This window comes from Silurus meridionalis, chromosome 10 (assembly GCF_014805685.1).
Source record: "Silurus meridionalis isolate SWU-2019-XX chromosome 10, ASM1480568v1, whole genome shotgun sequence".
NCBI lineage: Eukaryota > Metazoa > Chordata > Actinopteri > Siluriformes > Siluridae > Silurus > Silurus meridionalis.
The window spans coordinates 9,467,773-9,481,663 of record NC_060893.1 but is presented as its reverse complement, the minus strand read 5'-3'; the positions used below and the strand labels follow the sequence as shown (position 1 = coordinate 9,481,663).

At 36.7% G+C, this 13,891-nt stretch overlaps 1 protein-coding gene across 1 annotated transcript in view; it reads right to left on the bottom strand.

Annotated features, from left to right (window-relative positions):
• Positions 1 to 173: 173 nt before the first annotated feature.
• washc4 (WASH complex subunit 4) overlaps positions 174 to 13,891 on the bottom strand; it is a 15,186-nt gene continuing 1,468 nt past the window's right edge. The window contains exons 4-33 of the mRNA XM_046859380.1: positions 13,504 to 13,569; positions 13,288 to 13,333; positions 13,048 to 13,115; positions 12,871 to 12,953; positions 12,733 to 12,775; positions 12,550 to 12,653; positions 12,312 to 12,432; positions 10,197 to 10,320; positions 9,936 to 10,063; positions 9,545 to 9,705; positions 9,123 to 9,249; positions 8,721 to 8,846; positions 8,426 to 8,533; positions 8,153 to 8,299; positions 6,445 to 6,524; positions 6,217 to 6,322; positions 5,969 to 6,085; positions 5,461 to 5,629; positions 5,152 to 5,306; positions 4,965 to 5,039; positions 4,775 to 4,879; positions 4,520 to 4,654; positions 4,311 to 4,419; positions 3,793 to 3,859; positions 3,561 to 3,647; positions 3,277 to 3,424; positions 2,724 to 2,820; positions 2,430 to 2,626; positions 1,734 to 1,830; positions 174 to 1,399 (exon numbers count right to left, since the gene is read on the bottom strand). Coding sequence (XP_046715336.1) covers positions 1,332 to 1,399; positions 1,734 to 1,830; positions 2,430 to 2,626; positions 2,724 to 2,820; positions 3,277 to 3,424; positions 3,561 to 3,647; positions 3,793 to 3,859; positions 4,311 to 4,419; positions 4,520 to 4,654; positions 4,775 to 4,879; positions 4,965 to 5,039; positions 5,152 to 5,306; positions 5,461 to 5,629; positions 5,969 to 6,085; positions 6,217 to 6,322; positions 6,445 to 6,524; positions 8,153 to 8,299; positions 8,426 to 8,533; positions 8,721 to 8,846; positions 9,123 to 9,249; positions 9,545 to 9,705; positions 9,936 to 10,063; positions 10,197 to 10,320; positions 12,312 to 12,432; positions 12,550 to 12,653; positions 12,733 to 12,775; positions 12,871 to 12,953; positions 13,048 to 13,115; positions 13,288 to 13,333; positions 13,504 to 13,569 — 3,264 coding nt within the window. The 3' untranslated portion in view covers positions 174 to 1,331. The remainder of the gene's footprint in view (positions 1,400 to 1,733; positions 1,831 to 2,429; positions 2,627 to 2,723; positions 2,821 to 3,276; positions 3,425 to 3,560; positions 3,648 to 3,792; positions 3,860 to 4,310; positions 4,420 to 4,519; positions 4,655 to 4,774; positions 4,880 to 4,964; positions 5,040 to 5,151; positions 5,307 to 5,460; positions 5,630 to 5,968; positions 6,086 to 6,216; positions 6,323 to 6,444; positions 6,525 to 8,152; positions 8,300 to 8,425; positions 8,534 to 8,720; positions 8,847 to 9,122; positions 9,250 to 9,544; positions 9,706 to 9,935; positions 10,064 to 10,196; positions 10,321 to 12,311; positions 12,433 to 12,549; positions 12,654 to 12,732; positions 12,776 to 12,870; positions 12,954 to 13,047; positions 13,116 to 13,287; positions 13,334 to 13,503; positions 13,570 to 13,891) is intronic.

Here is a 13,891-nt window from a genome sequence, read left to right as displayed (position 1 = left end):
CATTCAGCTAGAATGTTTAAAAAAAAAATCCAACCATGAATCATTCCTGTGCAGTTTGATTTGAATACAGTGCATTAGAGTTTCCTCACAGAGCCTCCATGTTGACATAAGATTTGACAGAAGAAAGAAAAAAAAAAAAAAGATGCTGTTACACACATTTATACAGATTAGGCAGCATGGACATCAGGTACTAAATACATTGGTTTGCTACATTTTCATGAATTTAAGTGCAGTGGACAAAAAAGCACGTCAACTCTTTCCCAATATATGAGCAGGATTCCCCTCGCCACTCTGCCACCATGAGTTACTATTAATTTGATCTCTTTTACTGACTGGGTGTGTAAACTAGTGAACGGATAGGGTGACAGATAAACATAAAAGTGTATTATAAATTTAATTTCTGGTGATATTGTAGGGCAGTTAGCATGCCCCAGTGTACCAACATGCCCTGATCAACTGCACACAGATTTGGCTATACACACAATAAAATTGTCATCCTGCAATGAGTAGAAGTTGGACATGTAGCCCGAAATACATTACATTCAACTGGGTATGAAATTTACATAGAACTAATAGACTTTTGGTTGATGGATGCAACCAATTTGTTGTCCAGAAAGCTTATTTCCTTTCTAAACAATTTCTCACATTTTCACACTGCTCAACACAATATTTATTTCTCCATATGTTACATTCGTATGAAAATATTTTCCTAGCTGTGCAATATGTAATAATTGTAAAACGGTCACTGTTGAAAACCTAGCAACAGACCTACTTCAATGTAGAACCTGTTACATAAGCACCTTCACTTTATACATTGCCATGAAGAGTCCTGAAAGACGTTTCTAATCAAATTTGCAAAAGGAAATAGTCAAAAATGATTCTTGATTAAAAATCCAAATAAGCTTTAAGATTTCAAAACAGTTGCTATATTAAAATACTAAAATAAAAAACAAGGTCTCATCCATTAACTAGTTACAGCTGCCAAACCTGCTCACCTGACAGTTATCTGACAAAATCTGTATACAATGCAGAAAAAAATGATGACATGAAGATTTTCCGAGAAGCAGATCACAGTCAGTTCCAGTCCTAAGTGCATTTGAAGGAAAAAATATAAATCTGACCAACAATGTTCACACTGTATATTTCTAATTCGTGGTCAGCGATCAAAGGCCATTTATCTTTTATTCTGCCACGTAATACTTAGAAATACTTCAATTAAGAATAAACAAAAACATTGCACTTTGTACATCTGGAAAAACTGGGTTCTTTCCACTCCATCCTATGACCTTAAAGACTTTAAGTGGGAGCTGTGTTCATTTTTTATTTTAGCTTCACTTGGCACCCAGTTCAGGGGTGGCAGCAGCCTCAGGCGACGCAGCATCTGCTTTAGCAACATCCTCTAAAACACAGAAAACAACAAAGGAGAACACAGTTAAAACATATTTTTGGTGAAAGCTCTATAAACCCTGATGTGTTTAATGAGACTGGATACAAGGTGTTTAAAACTCACCCTAAACAACTTCTATAAATTTTAATCAATTAGTAAATAGTTAAGGCAATATCATTTGTTCAAAACACCGGTTTTCTTTGGAAACACATTTATATCCGCAACTCCTCTTTAATCTAGTTATTTAAACACATAAGAATCAAATAAGCTGTTTCTTTAACTTTAATTAAAGTAATTAACATTCTGCTTAAACAAATGTAATCAGTAAGTGTAAGAGTACACCTACCCCTATCCTTCTTCTCCTGAGTTTCCTCCGCTGCAGTCTTATCGGCCCTAAAGAATATCCGTGCACTGCTGAGAGAGAAGTAAAGGAGCTCGAACTCCTGCCGGCAGATAAAAGCATACAGCATGTGTCAGCACTAAAAACCTCCCAAAAAACTGAACACTCAAACATCAAATCCACCCCAAATTGTGACCCCGCTGTGTCTTAACTATTTGCTTAAAGGGAATATTTAAATTTCATGAAAGCCCAACATTTTTTTAAACAAACATTCCCATCATTGTAAAACTAATGCATCAATCCCAAGTTTTAAAAGATATGCAGCAAATAATATTATTTCTTTCTTCATTCTTTCTTTCATTTTCTTCATTTTTCTTTCTTTATATTCAGCTTGGATTTGTGGCGGATTTAAGGCACTGTGACTTCTTTCCATAAACACTCATTCACATGTAAAGTAGCCAATCCACCTACTGGCATGTTTTTGGAAGTGGAAGAAAACCCGCACAGACATGGAAAAAAAACATTAGAAATCCTATAGAAAAAGTAACACAAGATCAGGTTTGAACCCCAGGAGCTGTGAAGTGGCAATACTACTAGTTGTGCCACTTCACAGCTCAGCAGATTTAGCTTGATTGCTCAAATACAAAAAGAGATAAGACAGAGAGAACATGGCATTTTTTATTACAGCAAATGCCTACACACCTGCAAGTAGATGTCTAGCCTCTTCTGAGTTAAGTTCATGGTCTGCAGGAGTTTCTCATCTTGGTTGGTGGCCTGAACATTTTGTTCCTTCACCACTGCACTCATTTCCTTCTTATATTTCTCTCGAACTGCCTGGAACCAATGCAATGAGTCAAACTCCTGGTATTGATCAAGCAGCTTTAAGATGTAGGCGACACCTTGGGGCAGAAAAAGTGAAAAAATGTAGAAGTTGCACACCAGGAAAGCACAATCGCAGATAATGAAACAAGTGTGTAACAAATATCTGACACTTACCCATGGCAAAGCCATCATCTGTAAATGCTGCACCACTTTTGTTCTTCTTGTTCAGATTTTCCTTGCAGCTGATGGAGTGTTCAACAAAGTTTACTGTCTGAAAATGAAAAAGTTATAAAAATGTTTACTAACGTTTCTGTTATTAATTGGGCATGGGTACTTCCTTAATAGTTTAAAGTATATAAGAACAATGTAAATCAAAATGCTATTGCCTTCACACACACAGTTTTGGAAGGAATGCAGTTCATGGGCCCTATAAACTTTCCACAATTGATTTGCAGGTGCAATGAACCTGTTCTGGTGGCTCAGAGTTGCAGAAAACTAAGAACTAAAATCTTTTTCCCCTTCCGTTCATCATCTTTTTCTACTTTCATATTCAAAGTGCCTGTTGTTTTAATTAGAGCAAAACATTTAGAAATGTAAAAAAGTTTTTTTTTCTTTAATAGATTTGTGAGCAAAAATGTCTAACCTACACAGAATATTTCTTAAAAAACATTTAGCAGAAAAACACTAATACATATGAAAACGTTAAACTGTAGAGATTGCTGCTTACCAAAGGAGGAACAATCATGTAAAAGTTCCTCAAGTGCATATTCTTAATGCTGCGAAACTCCGGGGCGAAAACTCCCACAAGCATTTTGAAATACTCTGTTCCCTCGGCCGAGTTACTGGTCAGGTCACTGAGTACACAGTCTAGAACACTGCAATGATACAAGTTTGTTGTCTTGTGAGCTACAGGAATTAAGATCTCTAATAAAAACACTTGCTTTGTATCAGCACATTGCACTCACTGAGAAAAATGAGCAAGATGGATACAGAAAGAGTATATTTTAGTACCTAGCTGCTTTCTGAGTCTCCTCAGAGAGACCCTCTTCTTTCACCAACTCCTCAAAGTTTACAATATCCTCAAGATCAGGAACAAACCTGAATTCATTCACCGTTGAATGTTAGAGTATACGCATGAAATAATATTTTCCAATGACAATGTTCAGAGTGCACTACATATTAATTTTATTATAGGCTTGTTAAAAATGTGTGTATACGCATAGGGCTCAGGATCTGACTTTACCTGATGGCACTGCTGCAGCAATGAAGACCCCCAGAGCGGATCATCCGTACATATCCCATTGCATTACCTACGAGAGGAAAAATCCCAAAGTCAGTGTAAAAAAACAACAATGAAACTCTATTTCAATTCCCAATTTAATTGAATAGTGCTTTTAACATTGGACACTGCCACAAAGCACATTTATAGAAATATACATTTTAAACTAACGAGTAACATAGAACATGGTAGCAAACGCTAGTTCAATGAAACCATGAGGAGAAAACCTTGATAGGAGCCAAAAGCCTTTATCTTTTTACACCTCATACTTCAATAAATAGTTACTCTTCTATAACTCTGTTGTATACAGTAAAAAAGTGATACTTGTGTTAACAGAAAATTAAGTATTTACATCATTGTAATTGATGTTATTAACTATTCAGTGATGGAGACTGGAGGGCAAACTGTTCTCAGCACCACACAAGTGCTATAAATAGCAATAGACAAGTGTTGTGATAACTACAGAATGTACAAGTTCTTACCAATCTGGCTGATAAGTTGTCTGAACTGGTCCAGGTAGCTCTGGCCATCTGGAGTAATGCCCAGTTTCCTAATACCGCGGTTGAACTTTTCTGCCCTCTCAAAAGGATACTGAAAAACATCAATAATAAAGGAAACACATGATCAGAGCATGGATAAATATATAGAAAAGCTTGCTTATATTTTAAAGAAGGAACCTGGAGATGTCAACCTTTTGATCTGACTGATCTTTAGTTTCCCGGAAGAACCGGATGTCTTTGATAAGCCTGGACTTGATGTGCTCATCGTACATGAACTGACTGAAAATGTAGAACTTCTTTTGGAGGAACTGATATGTAAAGTTTACCTGAACAGATATGAAAGTTTCTCAATGATACTGAACAGGCGTGCAGCGAAACAGAATTTTCTCAGGACAATGAATTAAACAACATTGTTACATTGCTTCTGATTACAAAGCTTCACATACAGTTGTGTTCATGATCCCAGTCCCATGGGTGCGTATGGAGTTAGCAATGTGCCGAATGTTGATAGTGTTCAAGTGCTTGTTGTTGCTGGTCTTCTCAATGAAGATCTATAAAATGAACAGAGAAAACATGAATGAACATGATGTGCACCAAAAAACACAGAGACAACAGGATTTTAAAAATAGGACTTACCTGGTTGTTCAGGTTGTAGAGATAACGTGAAACAAAAACATGGATGTTCCTCATAATCTCCAATACATCCAGCCCCTAACAGAGATCATTGTAATTGCATTAAGCAGATATAAATGATACATATGTCCATGTACATACTTTTCAAAGACATCCTAATGACATAGAATCTAAATGTAATCCAACATACCTGTTCTAGAGTCTGGCTAGGCAGATGCGCCTCGGTCATGACCAGCCCGTAGCGCTGCGTGGCCAGATTCCTCATCTCACTGTACGTTGCCCAGTCATGGAGTGCCACTGTTGTTAGGTTGTAAAACGTCTTGTCCAGGTAGTGTGTGACGTAGGCTGCGGAAATAACACCACCCCATATAGACAGTCTATGCTTACAAAAAGTCATATTATTCTTACCACAAAATGCAAATATACTTTTATAGACCACATGCAGGTGAATTCAATAATGTACTAATGTGTTATAAATAGCAGGCCTTTTTTTACTGACCTTTAATATCTATGAAACGATTGAAGAAGCGGATAGGCTTGAGGGAAAAGAGGTGAGCCAGGTCTTTCATGCCCACTTTGAATGGGTTCCGGTCATCCAACTTGAGATGTGTGTGCACAGAAAGCCGGAGGTCTTTCTCTATCTCCTTGCATAGCTTGTCCAACAAATGCTTATGGGGGAACCAAGATCAAGTAAATTAGCATTCTAAATACTTAATTTAATTCATGCGCAACTAAAAACTTGCAGATCTTTTAGATGTGCATTATACACAGATTATCAAGAGTTAAAATAGCAAGTTTTTATTGTCTGAATATTTACAGCACATTCAGTTTAATACATTCTAACCCAAAACTACTTTTCAATAGTTCAATATAAAAGCTTTAACATATGTTGAGCCAGATGCCATTAGCAGTCTAACCCACTTATAGCTAAATTTGTTACTGACTTCAAAAAATACATTACACCCATGTTACCCCCTTTCTACCTAGTTTAGCTACTCTTTCCTCACCTCGTTGAAGACCTCCGTGATCTCTTTGTCATAGCACTCCAGTAGCTGCTCATAGGACTCCAAGTGTTTGGCATATAGCATGGAGGGCACACAGTCTCTGAGAGCACTAAACATGTACTAGAGGACAACAGTCATTAAAAAAAAAACTTTTATAAATAATTGGTAAATTAAAACACAGATGCAAATATATTTGATAGTAAGCTGCAGCACTGTTACTACTGAAATGGGTAGACCGTCATTAGACATACATGTATTCTTGCTGCATCCACGGCATTATCATAAACATCATCCAGGTAAATGGGAAACACTGCACGGTGCCAGTAGAGAAAGCTGCAATCACACTGCACTTTGACCCTGAGGAGAAGAACCAGTATCTTGCTCTTGACGGAATCATCAAATAAATTGAGAAAAGTACACTTTTATACATGTCTATTTATATACACATATGGCACTGAAGGTCCTTTTGTATTTCTCACCTCTCTCTTAATTCACTAATAAGGTCCAGTTTCTTTAGGACAAGTTGTAATGGAAGAAGCTCCTCATCTTTGAAAGTTTTCTGGGAAGCACCAAAAAGCACATTTGTAAGCAAAGTGAGTACTACTATACCGAAAGATTGGCAGTATATTTTGAGACATGTATTTCAAATAAGTATTTCAAAAATTGTCATTTGTATTTGATAGGGTTGAATAAAATGGCTTTAACATTTTTTGTATCCAAATACATTAGTGTTTTATATTTTTGTAGTTTTAAACTAAAAATACTTTGTAAAAAGTCTACTGTAATTTCCGGACTATAAAGCGCACCCACTGAATTTTACAAATATTTTTATTTTGAACATAAATAAGCCGCACCTGTCTATAAGCCGCAGTGTCTACACTAATGTACTTCACACAGGCTTTAACGAAAGACACGTTACACACAGTGTAACGGGTGAAATATGTTGCACTTCCTTTAGGAGCATAGCGGTATTTTGGGAATAGCCTGGCACTGCATTTTTCGCTATTACTGTGTGTGTTCAAGACGAGGAATATGTCCTTATTATTTTCTGATGCTCAGTTCTAAGTTTCTTTGACTAACCCTTAATTCTGTTGCCAAGAAAAATAAAAAAGCACAAGTTTTGGAAACCTGTCTATGCTTATATGATTTCTGTTGTAACTGGAGTTAGCGAGCTCTCCCTTAACCCAGACTCAACGGCTTGTATCTAAACAGTAGCCGACCAAGAAAGTCATTGTTTACTGTCTTCCTCCTTCCTTTCACAACTAATTGTCTTGGGAGTTTATCTTTTGGCATCGTCGTGCGTTTAAAAATCACCCGATGGAAGTTTTTTCTCCCGAAGCCGTGCAGCTCTAAACACAGGTGAGGTGCGTGTTTTTGTTTCCGATTGGAAATTTCATTGGTCTAATGTTATGGGGTTCAGTTTTTTGGCTTGAAGTTTGTGAAACTGGGAAAAACCCAGGAAAAATTCATAAATTAGCCGCTTCGTTGTTAAAGGCGCGGGGTTCAAAACGTGGGAAAAAAGTAGCAGCTTATAGTCCGAAAAATACGGTACATGATCACATCATAAAAATGCAGCCTGTGACTGGTGCCTACTCAGCAGTCTGCCCAAACATGTTGAGATAAGAACAGAAAATTAATCCATATGAAAGATGGTCGAGGTAAGAAACATGCTGGCTGCCATCTTTTAAATAGGCGTCCAATGATTGATAAATAAATATTTGATTGCAGAATATTGTACCCTAATTAAAGTAGCTGTTTAATGGGATCGTGGTTTTGCATCCATTACATGACTGCCTGACACATAATATATTATGTTTATGATTAACAATCAAAGGATTAATTAATTAGAAACTAGTTGCTATGAATACAGATGCCATCAGTTGTATTCTTATGAATGACTTGTTGGTCATTGAGGCAGTGTTGCTGATGCAAAGTAGCCCTTCGTTACCAAACACCAAGTGGCTAAATTAGGATACATTTATGAGTCATTCACAAACTGTATCTCATACTAGAAACACAACTGAAAACACGACACCACACAAACTTTTAGTCTGCCAGTGTAACCTTCGGTGCAAACAGCCTTAGTCAGTGTTAAGAACTCGGGTATAGACAGAGAATACTAAAACTAGCTTCATGCAAGCTTAGTGAACCGATTTCACAACCCCCCCCATACACATTCAACCTTACCATCTGAGTGCCCACACTGAGTGCAAGAGACACCACCAGTCTTCTCTCCCTGGTGCTCGGTCCATTCAGAGTGTTCTCAGCAAGCACCAGGGCAGAAAGCACGTCCAGCCTTTGCTCACTGTACTTCTTATCTGAGATCACTCTTTTCTACAGAACAGTAGTGAGACATTGTTACCAAAGAAGACAAGAATTTTGTTATTGTATTACATTCTTAAGTGTAAGATAAAAAGAACGATAATATAAATCTAATAACAATGTCCCAGTTGACAGTACCTTAGCTGTCGATATAGAGGCCAAAGCTTGTGACTGCAGCTGCTGAGTGATATGGGACACAGAATCTGCCACCACAAGTGACCGCCGGTGAAACGTGTGCTCTATTGCCTTTGTTTAAAAGTAAAAATAAAAGGGGCGTTACTAAATCAATATAATTTAATTTAATTTAAATCTGTCTCTTTAAAGAGTGCTTATCTCATTGCATTTTAAATGCAAAGACCTGACAGATGGATAATGAGACATTTGTGGATTTTCATTGGTCAGATAAAGCTCAAGGTAAAGAGAAATTGTTTACTTTTAGTAGCTCTACTAGACGACACAAAGCCTTGACAGAGGTCTTGGTCATGGGTCGTTGCATGGACATGTAGAGGTTCATGGTGGTTTTTATGATAGTACTGATGCTGTATGCATATAAAATACCCTGCAGGCAAAAACACACAACATAAGCTCTCGTTAGACATGATCACAAATAATAGCTAGAAAAATCATCACCTTAACAACCTACTAATAGTTTATTTTTATTATTCTCATTCACTCGAATAGAAATGAATATACTGATACTGAAGCAGCCTTTGGCTCTCAGATTAGTCTCTATATTGGTATAACAATAACAAAATGCATGTCCAGAGGCACAAATGCTCTAAACTCTCAAAAGAAGGTCTAACTTCTCAGTTTTAAAAAGGCATAACCTTTTTACCTGTACAAATACATTGCACCTGTTGCTCAGATCTTCTGAGAGTTTCTCATTTTTCTGCTCTTTTAATAATATGGCCTCCATCTTCATCATCCAGGAGGTTACAAAAACATAGTAAGACTGTACGTCTCTGGAAAAGGAACGAAAAATTGCAGCATTAAGCCAGACCACTAGCAAAGCAAAGACTAAAAAAATAGAAAGACTAATATTTATTTTGTCATTCATCTTCAGTAACATATTTATCCTTGTCAGAGTTACAGCAAAATCTTGAGCCTATCTTGGGAAGACTACTGAGGATGAGCACTAATTTACTCTTTGTTTAGAAAACTTGAAGCCTAGACACAAACCCTGTGATGTTATTTTAAAGCTGGATAGTGCAGAAATCAGCTTCATTGCATTCATGTGATGTGTACCATCAAACTCACTTTGTTAATGCTTGTGCCTTTTGTTGTAAGTATGAATCCTTGCTGATACGAATGGCCTGGAGACTTTTCTTATCCATCAGTTTGGCTGCTGCTGAAATTTTGTTAACCAAAAACATATCAGGAAACCAGATTATGTTGGCAGTCAGTGTAACTGCAGGGACCTTGAAGATAAAGAAAAGTGTAGAAAACAAATTTCTACATGTGAAATGTTTCAACTAGAGTTTTAAACATTTAAACCATGTCCACAAAATCAGATCAAACTGGATATGATTAATAACAGTCAAAGTCTGAAAGCATGAGGACCCTGCATTTCAGCTAATAAACAAATCCCCTATGGGATGATTTCAATGTGTTAAGTGAAGAAAAACACAAACCCGAGTTTAACACAAACCTTTTTACACACATCCAAAAGAGCTTTGTAGAGCCTCTTGTCAACTGTACGAAAAATGTGGAAATGCAGGGCAAAGAGTCCACAGACCCCAACATACTTATCCCTTTGGTCAATCTCTGCAGGCTCTCCTATAAACACAAATACAAGTGAACAGTTTTTTCTGCAGTACTTTCCGAGAACCATGAACTAAGCTATGATGTATGTTTACACAGCACTATTTGGTTATATTAACACTGACTAATCAAATAAGTAAACACAAACCGAGTTTTGACTCCACATTGGCAAATATAGTTCGAATGTTGTGAGCAAACTCCTCAGCAAAGGCACTGTTTTTGGAGACTGAAAAGCCTTCCCCAGGATTATCAAATCTCTGTTCCACACAAGCCTATCAGGAAAAGATAGAAGAAATTTAAACACACATATGAAAATAACCCACTGTTTTGTTTGGATTACAAAGATGCATAATCAAAAAGGCTTTGAGATTAAAAAAACATTAAACAAAAATATATATTTTTTTTATTACATGACTTATTTTGGTATCTACTGTCTGTACTTTCACACATTTGTGGTATAAACCATTTCCCCATTTCAAGACCTTCCCTTTTTATGAATTTATTATAACCCCTGGGGCACTGATTGATTTAGAAGGTTACAAACTCAAATCCTTGTTGGGTGCCTAACCAAGGAAGGCCCCCAGCCTTTCCTGCATGGGCACTAGATCATGGCTGTGTACCTTTTAAAAAAAGTCTTTTTTTTCTTTTCTTTTTTTTAACTTAAGGTTCAAGAAATGTCAGAGAATAAGAATTAAATGCGGTAAACAGGTGTCAAAACCACGGAAATTATTTTGTAATAGTAATTATTTCTAAATGTTTCACTGACAAGAAGTGACTAAAGTATTTTTGTAATCATACATAATATAGACCCCTCCAAAAGTATTGGAACACAAGAAGCCTGCTGTTTTTGTTATAAACTGAGTCATTTGATCAATACATTATCATTTCAATTTTTCTTTCATGATATTTACATTTAGATGTGTCAAACAACTTTGGTCCAGTAGCCACCATTTATTTAAACCGACATGTTTTTCAAAAGATCAGAAATATTGGACCATATGAGATGCCCAGTTAGACTGATAGTTAAAACAAGGTGGGATATTCAATTTGATCCAGACAGGGCCAGTGTGGGTACAGCTTTTCATTCAAATTAAGTGGAATTTCAACTTGTTAATTAGTTGATCTTGCCTTTCAATTGACAATTAGGTAGGGTCAACACTCAGTCAACAACTGGCCCAATCTGAATAAGATTAGACACTCCTAATCTAAAGATTTAATAACTCTGAATGTCTACTCTTGGTTTGAGTCCTGGGTTTCACCTGTCAAAACGGCATTTGTTAATAAAAAAATATAATCCTACATGAAGACCAAACAGAGAAATGAGAGTAAGTTGATTAATTCACTGGTAAAAGCATAGCCAATACACCAATTTGTAACGTCCTGAAAGGGGGAAAAAACAAGAAAGGAAGAAAAACAACAGCAGTGAAATGACAGAAAACATCATGACTGCTGTGGAAAAAAAGTCAAACCGCAACAGTCCGCAAAAGGAAAAAAAAGATTCATGATCTAAAACATACAGCTGTGGCTTTATAGGCTGCTCCTAGAAACAGAATCCATTCAGAAGTCTACAGAAACATTCTGCCTGCCAATTTACAGAGAAATACAGCAAGTCTAAATGTGTGGACTTCATTATGCAGCAAAACAATGACTTAAAATCCACTGCCAAAACAACAATGGACTTCATCAGGGAATGAAGTCAAGTCACCAGACCTACACCCAGGGAGCATGCATTCAACTTTCCAGAGCAAACAACCAAAATAAAGCAGTGATACAAGCCCAGAAAATCATCATAAAAGAGAAATTAAACATTTTGGTGCAGTCAGTGGATGACCAGATTTATGCATTTACTTACTTTAATACTACTTAACCCAGCCATCAGGTTTGCACAAGCCAGTGCACTCTTAGTGCCGGTCCCAAGCCCAGATAAATGGGGAGGGTTGTGTTAGGAAGGGCATCCAGCATAAAACATGTGCCAAATTAAATATGCAAATCACGAAAGAGAAATTCATAACGGATCGGTCGAGGCCCGGGTTACCAACCACAGGTATTTTTAGCCAACATTGGGCTACTGTTGGCCGAAGGAGGAGTAGGACACTTATTCCCATCGTTTTACTCAGCAATAATTTGGGTACTCTACCTCCAAAGATGCTATGTCCTAAGTTGTTTAGTACATCTAGATGTAAAAATGATCTCATTAATCTTTTGATTTAAATACAAATGTTTTCAGTGTATAGGCATGTACAAGAAAAAGCTGAATAAAAACCTGAAAGATCATGCTGTCCAGAATCTGGCCCTCCAGCTTCAATAAAAGCTTCTCAAAAGGCTTCAGCTTTTCTTCAGGAATAGCAAATTTAGATGGATTGTGGTGGACAGATTTGAGTAATCTGTCAAGTCAAGAAAAATGTACTCAATATACAAAAAAATTCACATCATAGCATAAACATATTACGCCTGCCACACTGTAGCAATTATGAACACAAATGTTTCTATATGCTGTTCACCTTTTGTACATCTTCCAGTGGTCTTTTAATGTTCCATGATTCTCCATGATCTCATCCAAGGTGATCAGAACCACCAGGAGTTCACCTAGATGCTCATACACAGTCTGTTCAAAACACAGTAATCAATGTATTACATAAAGTACCAAATCAAAGGGAGGACAAAAAAAAAAGGTCAAATGTTACCTGAAAATGTACTCCACTTGACTCAATGATTTTTGTGGCAGCTCTAAAAGAATTTACAGAAAAATAAAAGTGAAACAAGGTAAAAAATTGAATATGGCACTAATGCTCAGATACACCACATGAACCTCAAAAGCTCACTTGTTGCTGTTGTACAGTGCAGCCAGCTGGTGAACCAAGTTAACAACAACCTCAAAGCACCGGGACACAAAGCAAGATAGTTCCTGCAAAAAGAAAGACAGATTTTTATCAAATCATTATAATTAATTACTGGTCAAATATTTCACCGCCAGACTCTGATCTCCAAGAGTGTCTCACCTGTAAAAATGAGATGAAGCGTCCCATCTGAACCTGACACTCTCCTTCCACCACACTCGTGTCTGAAACTGACAGATAGAAACACACCACTATCATATGGCTTCACACACAGCTTACTTGCCTGAGGCAATGTGATGCAGTATTTGTTTCTTATTTTGATGAAATAATTTCTACTGTTTTTTTGACAGTAATCCATCTTAGGGGTCCACCCATCCAAATAAGAGGATAACATTTCATTACCTCCTTCACCATAGTACAGCAAGCCATTGTAGAACTTTGTTTCAGCCTAAATGTGAGAGACAAAATGTAATCTTATTATAATGGCCCTGATCTAAATCTCATGCAAAAAAACAAACAAACAAAAACCCCAAATTAAGTCTAACAGCTAAATAATCATGTGTCTAATAGAGGTTTCTTTATTTGTCAAACACATTAGAATAATCATTTTCCACATACCTCATATTTCAGCTTCTTAACTTCACCACAGAGAGCTGCATAGACTGTAATGACCTTATTGAGGACCTAAACGATAAAACGAAGGTCACCGGGTAGAGTGCTGCATGTAATAGCACTTATTCTGAAGTAGTACAATGTAAAGTAACTATAGTCAACAGATCATATACTGCAAATAATCCCGTGGACCTTCATGTTTTGCCACACAAAAAGTTGTTTTTTATGGATAAACCTTTTTTAAATCCATTTAAACATTTTTATTTAAATCTTATTGTGTACTAACAATACAGGTATATTCTGACATAATAGGACCTCAAGCTTTCCTTACACAATAAGTTTTTTTTGCATCGGTCAAAGTGATCAAACATTTGAACATTTCAATTTTCTTGAT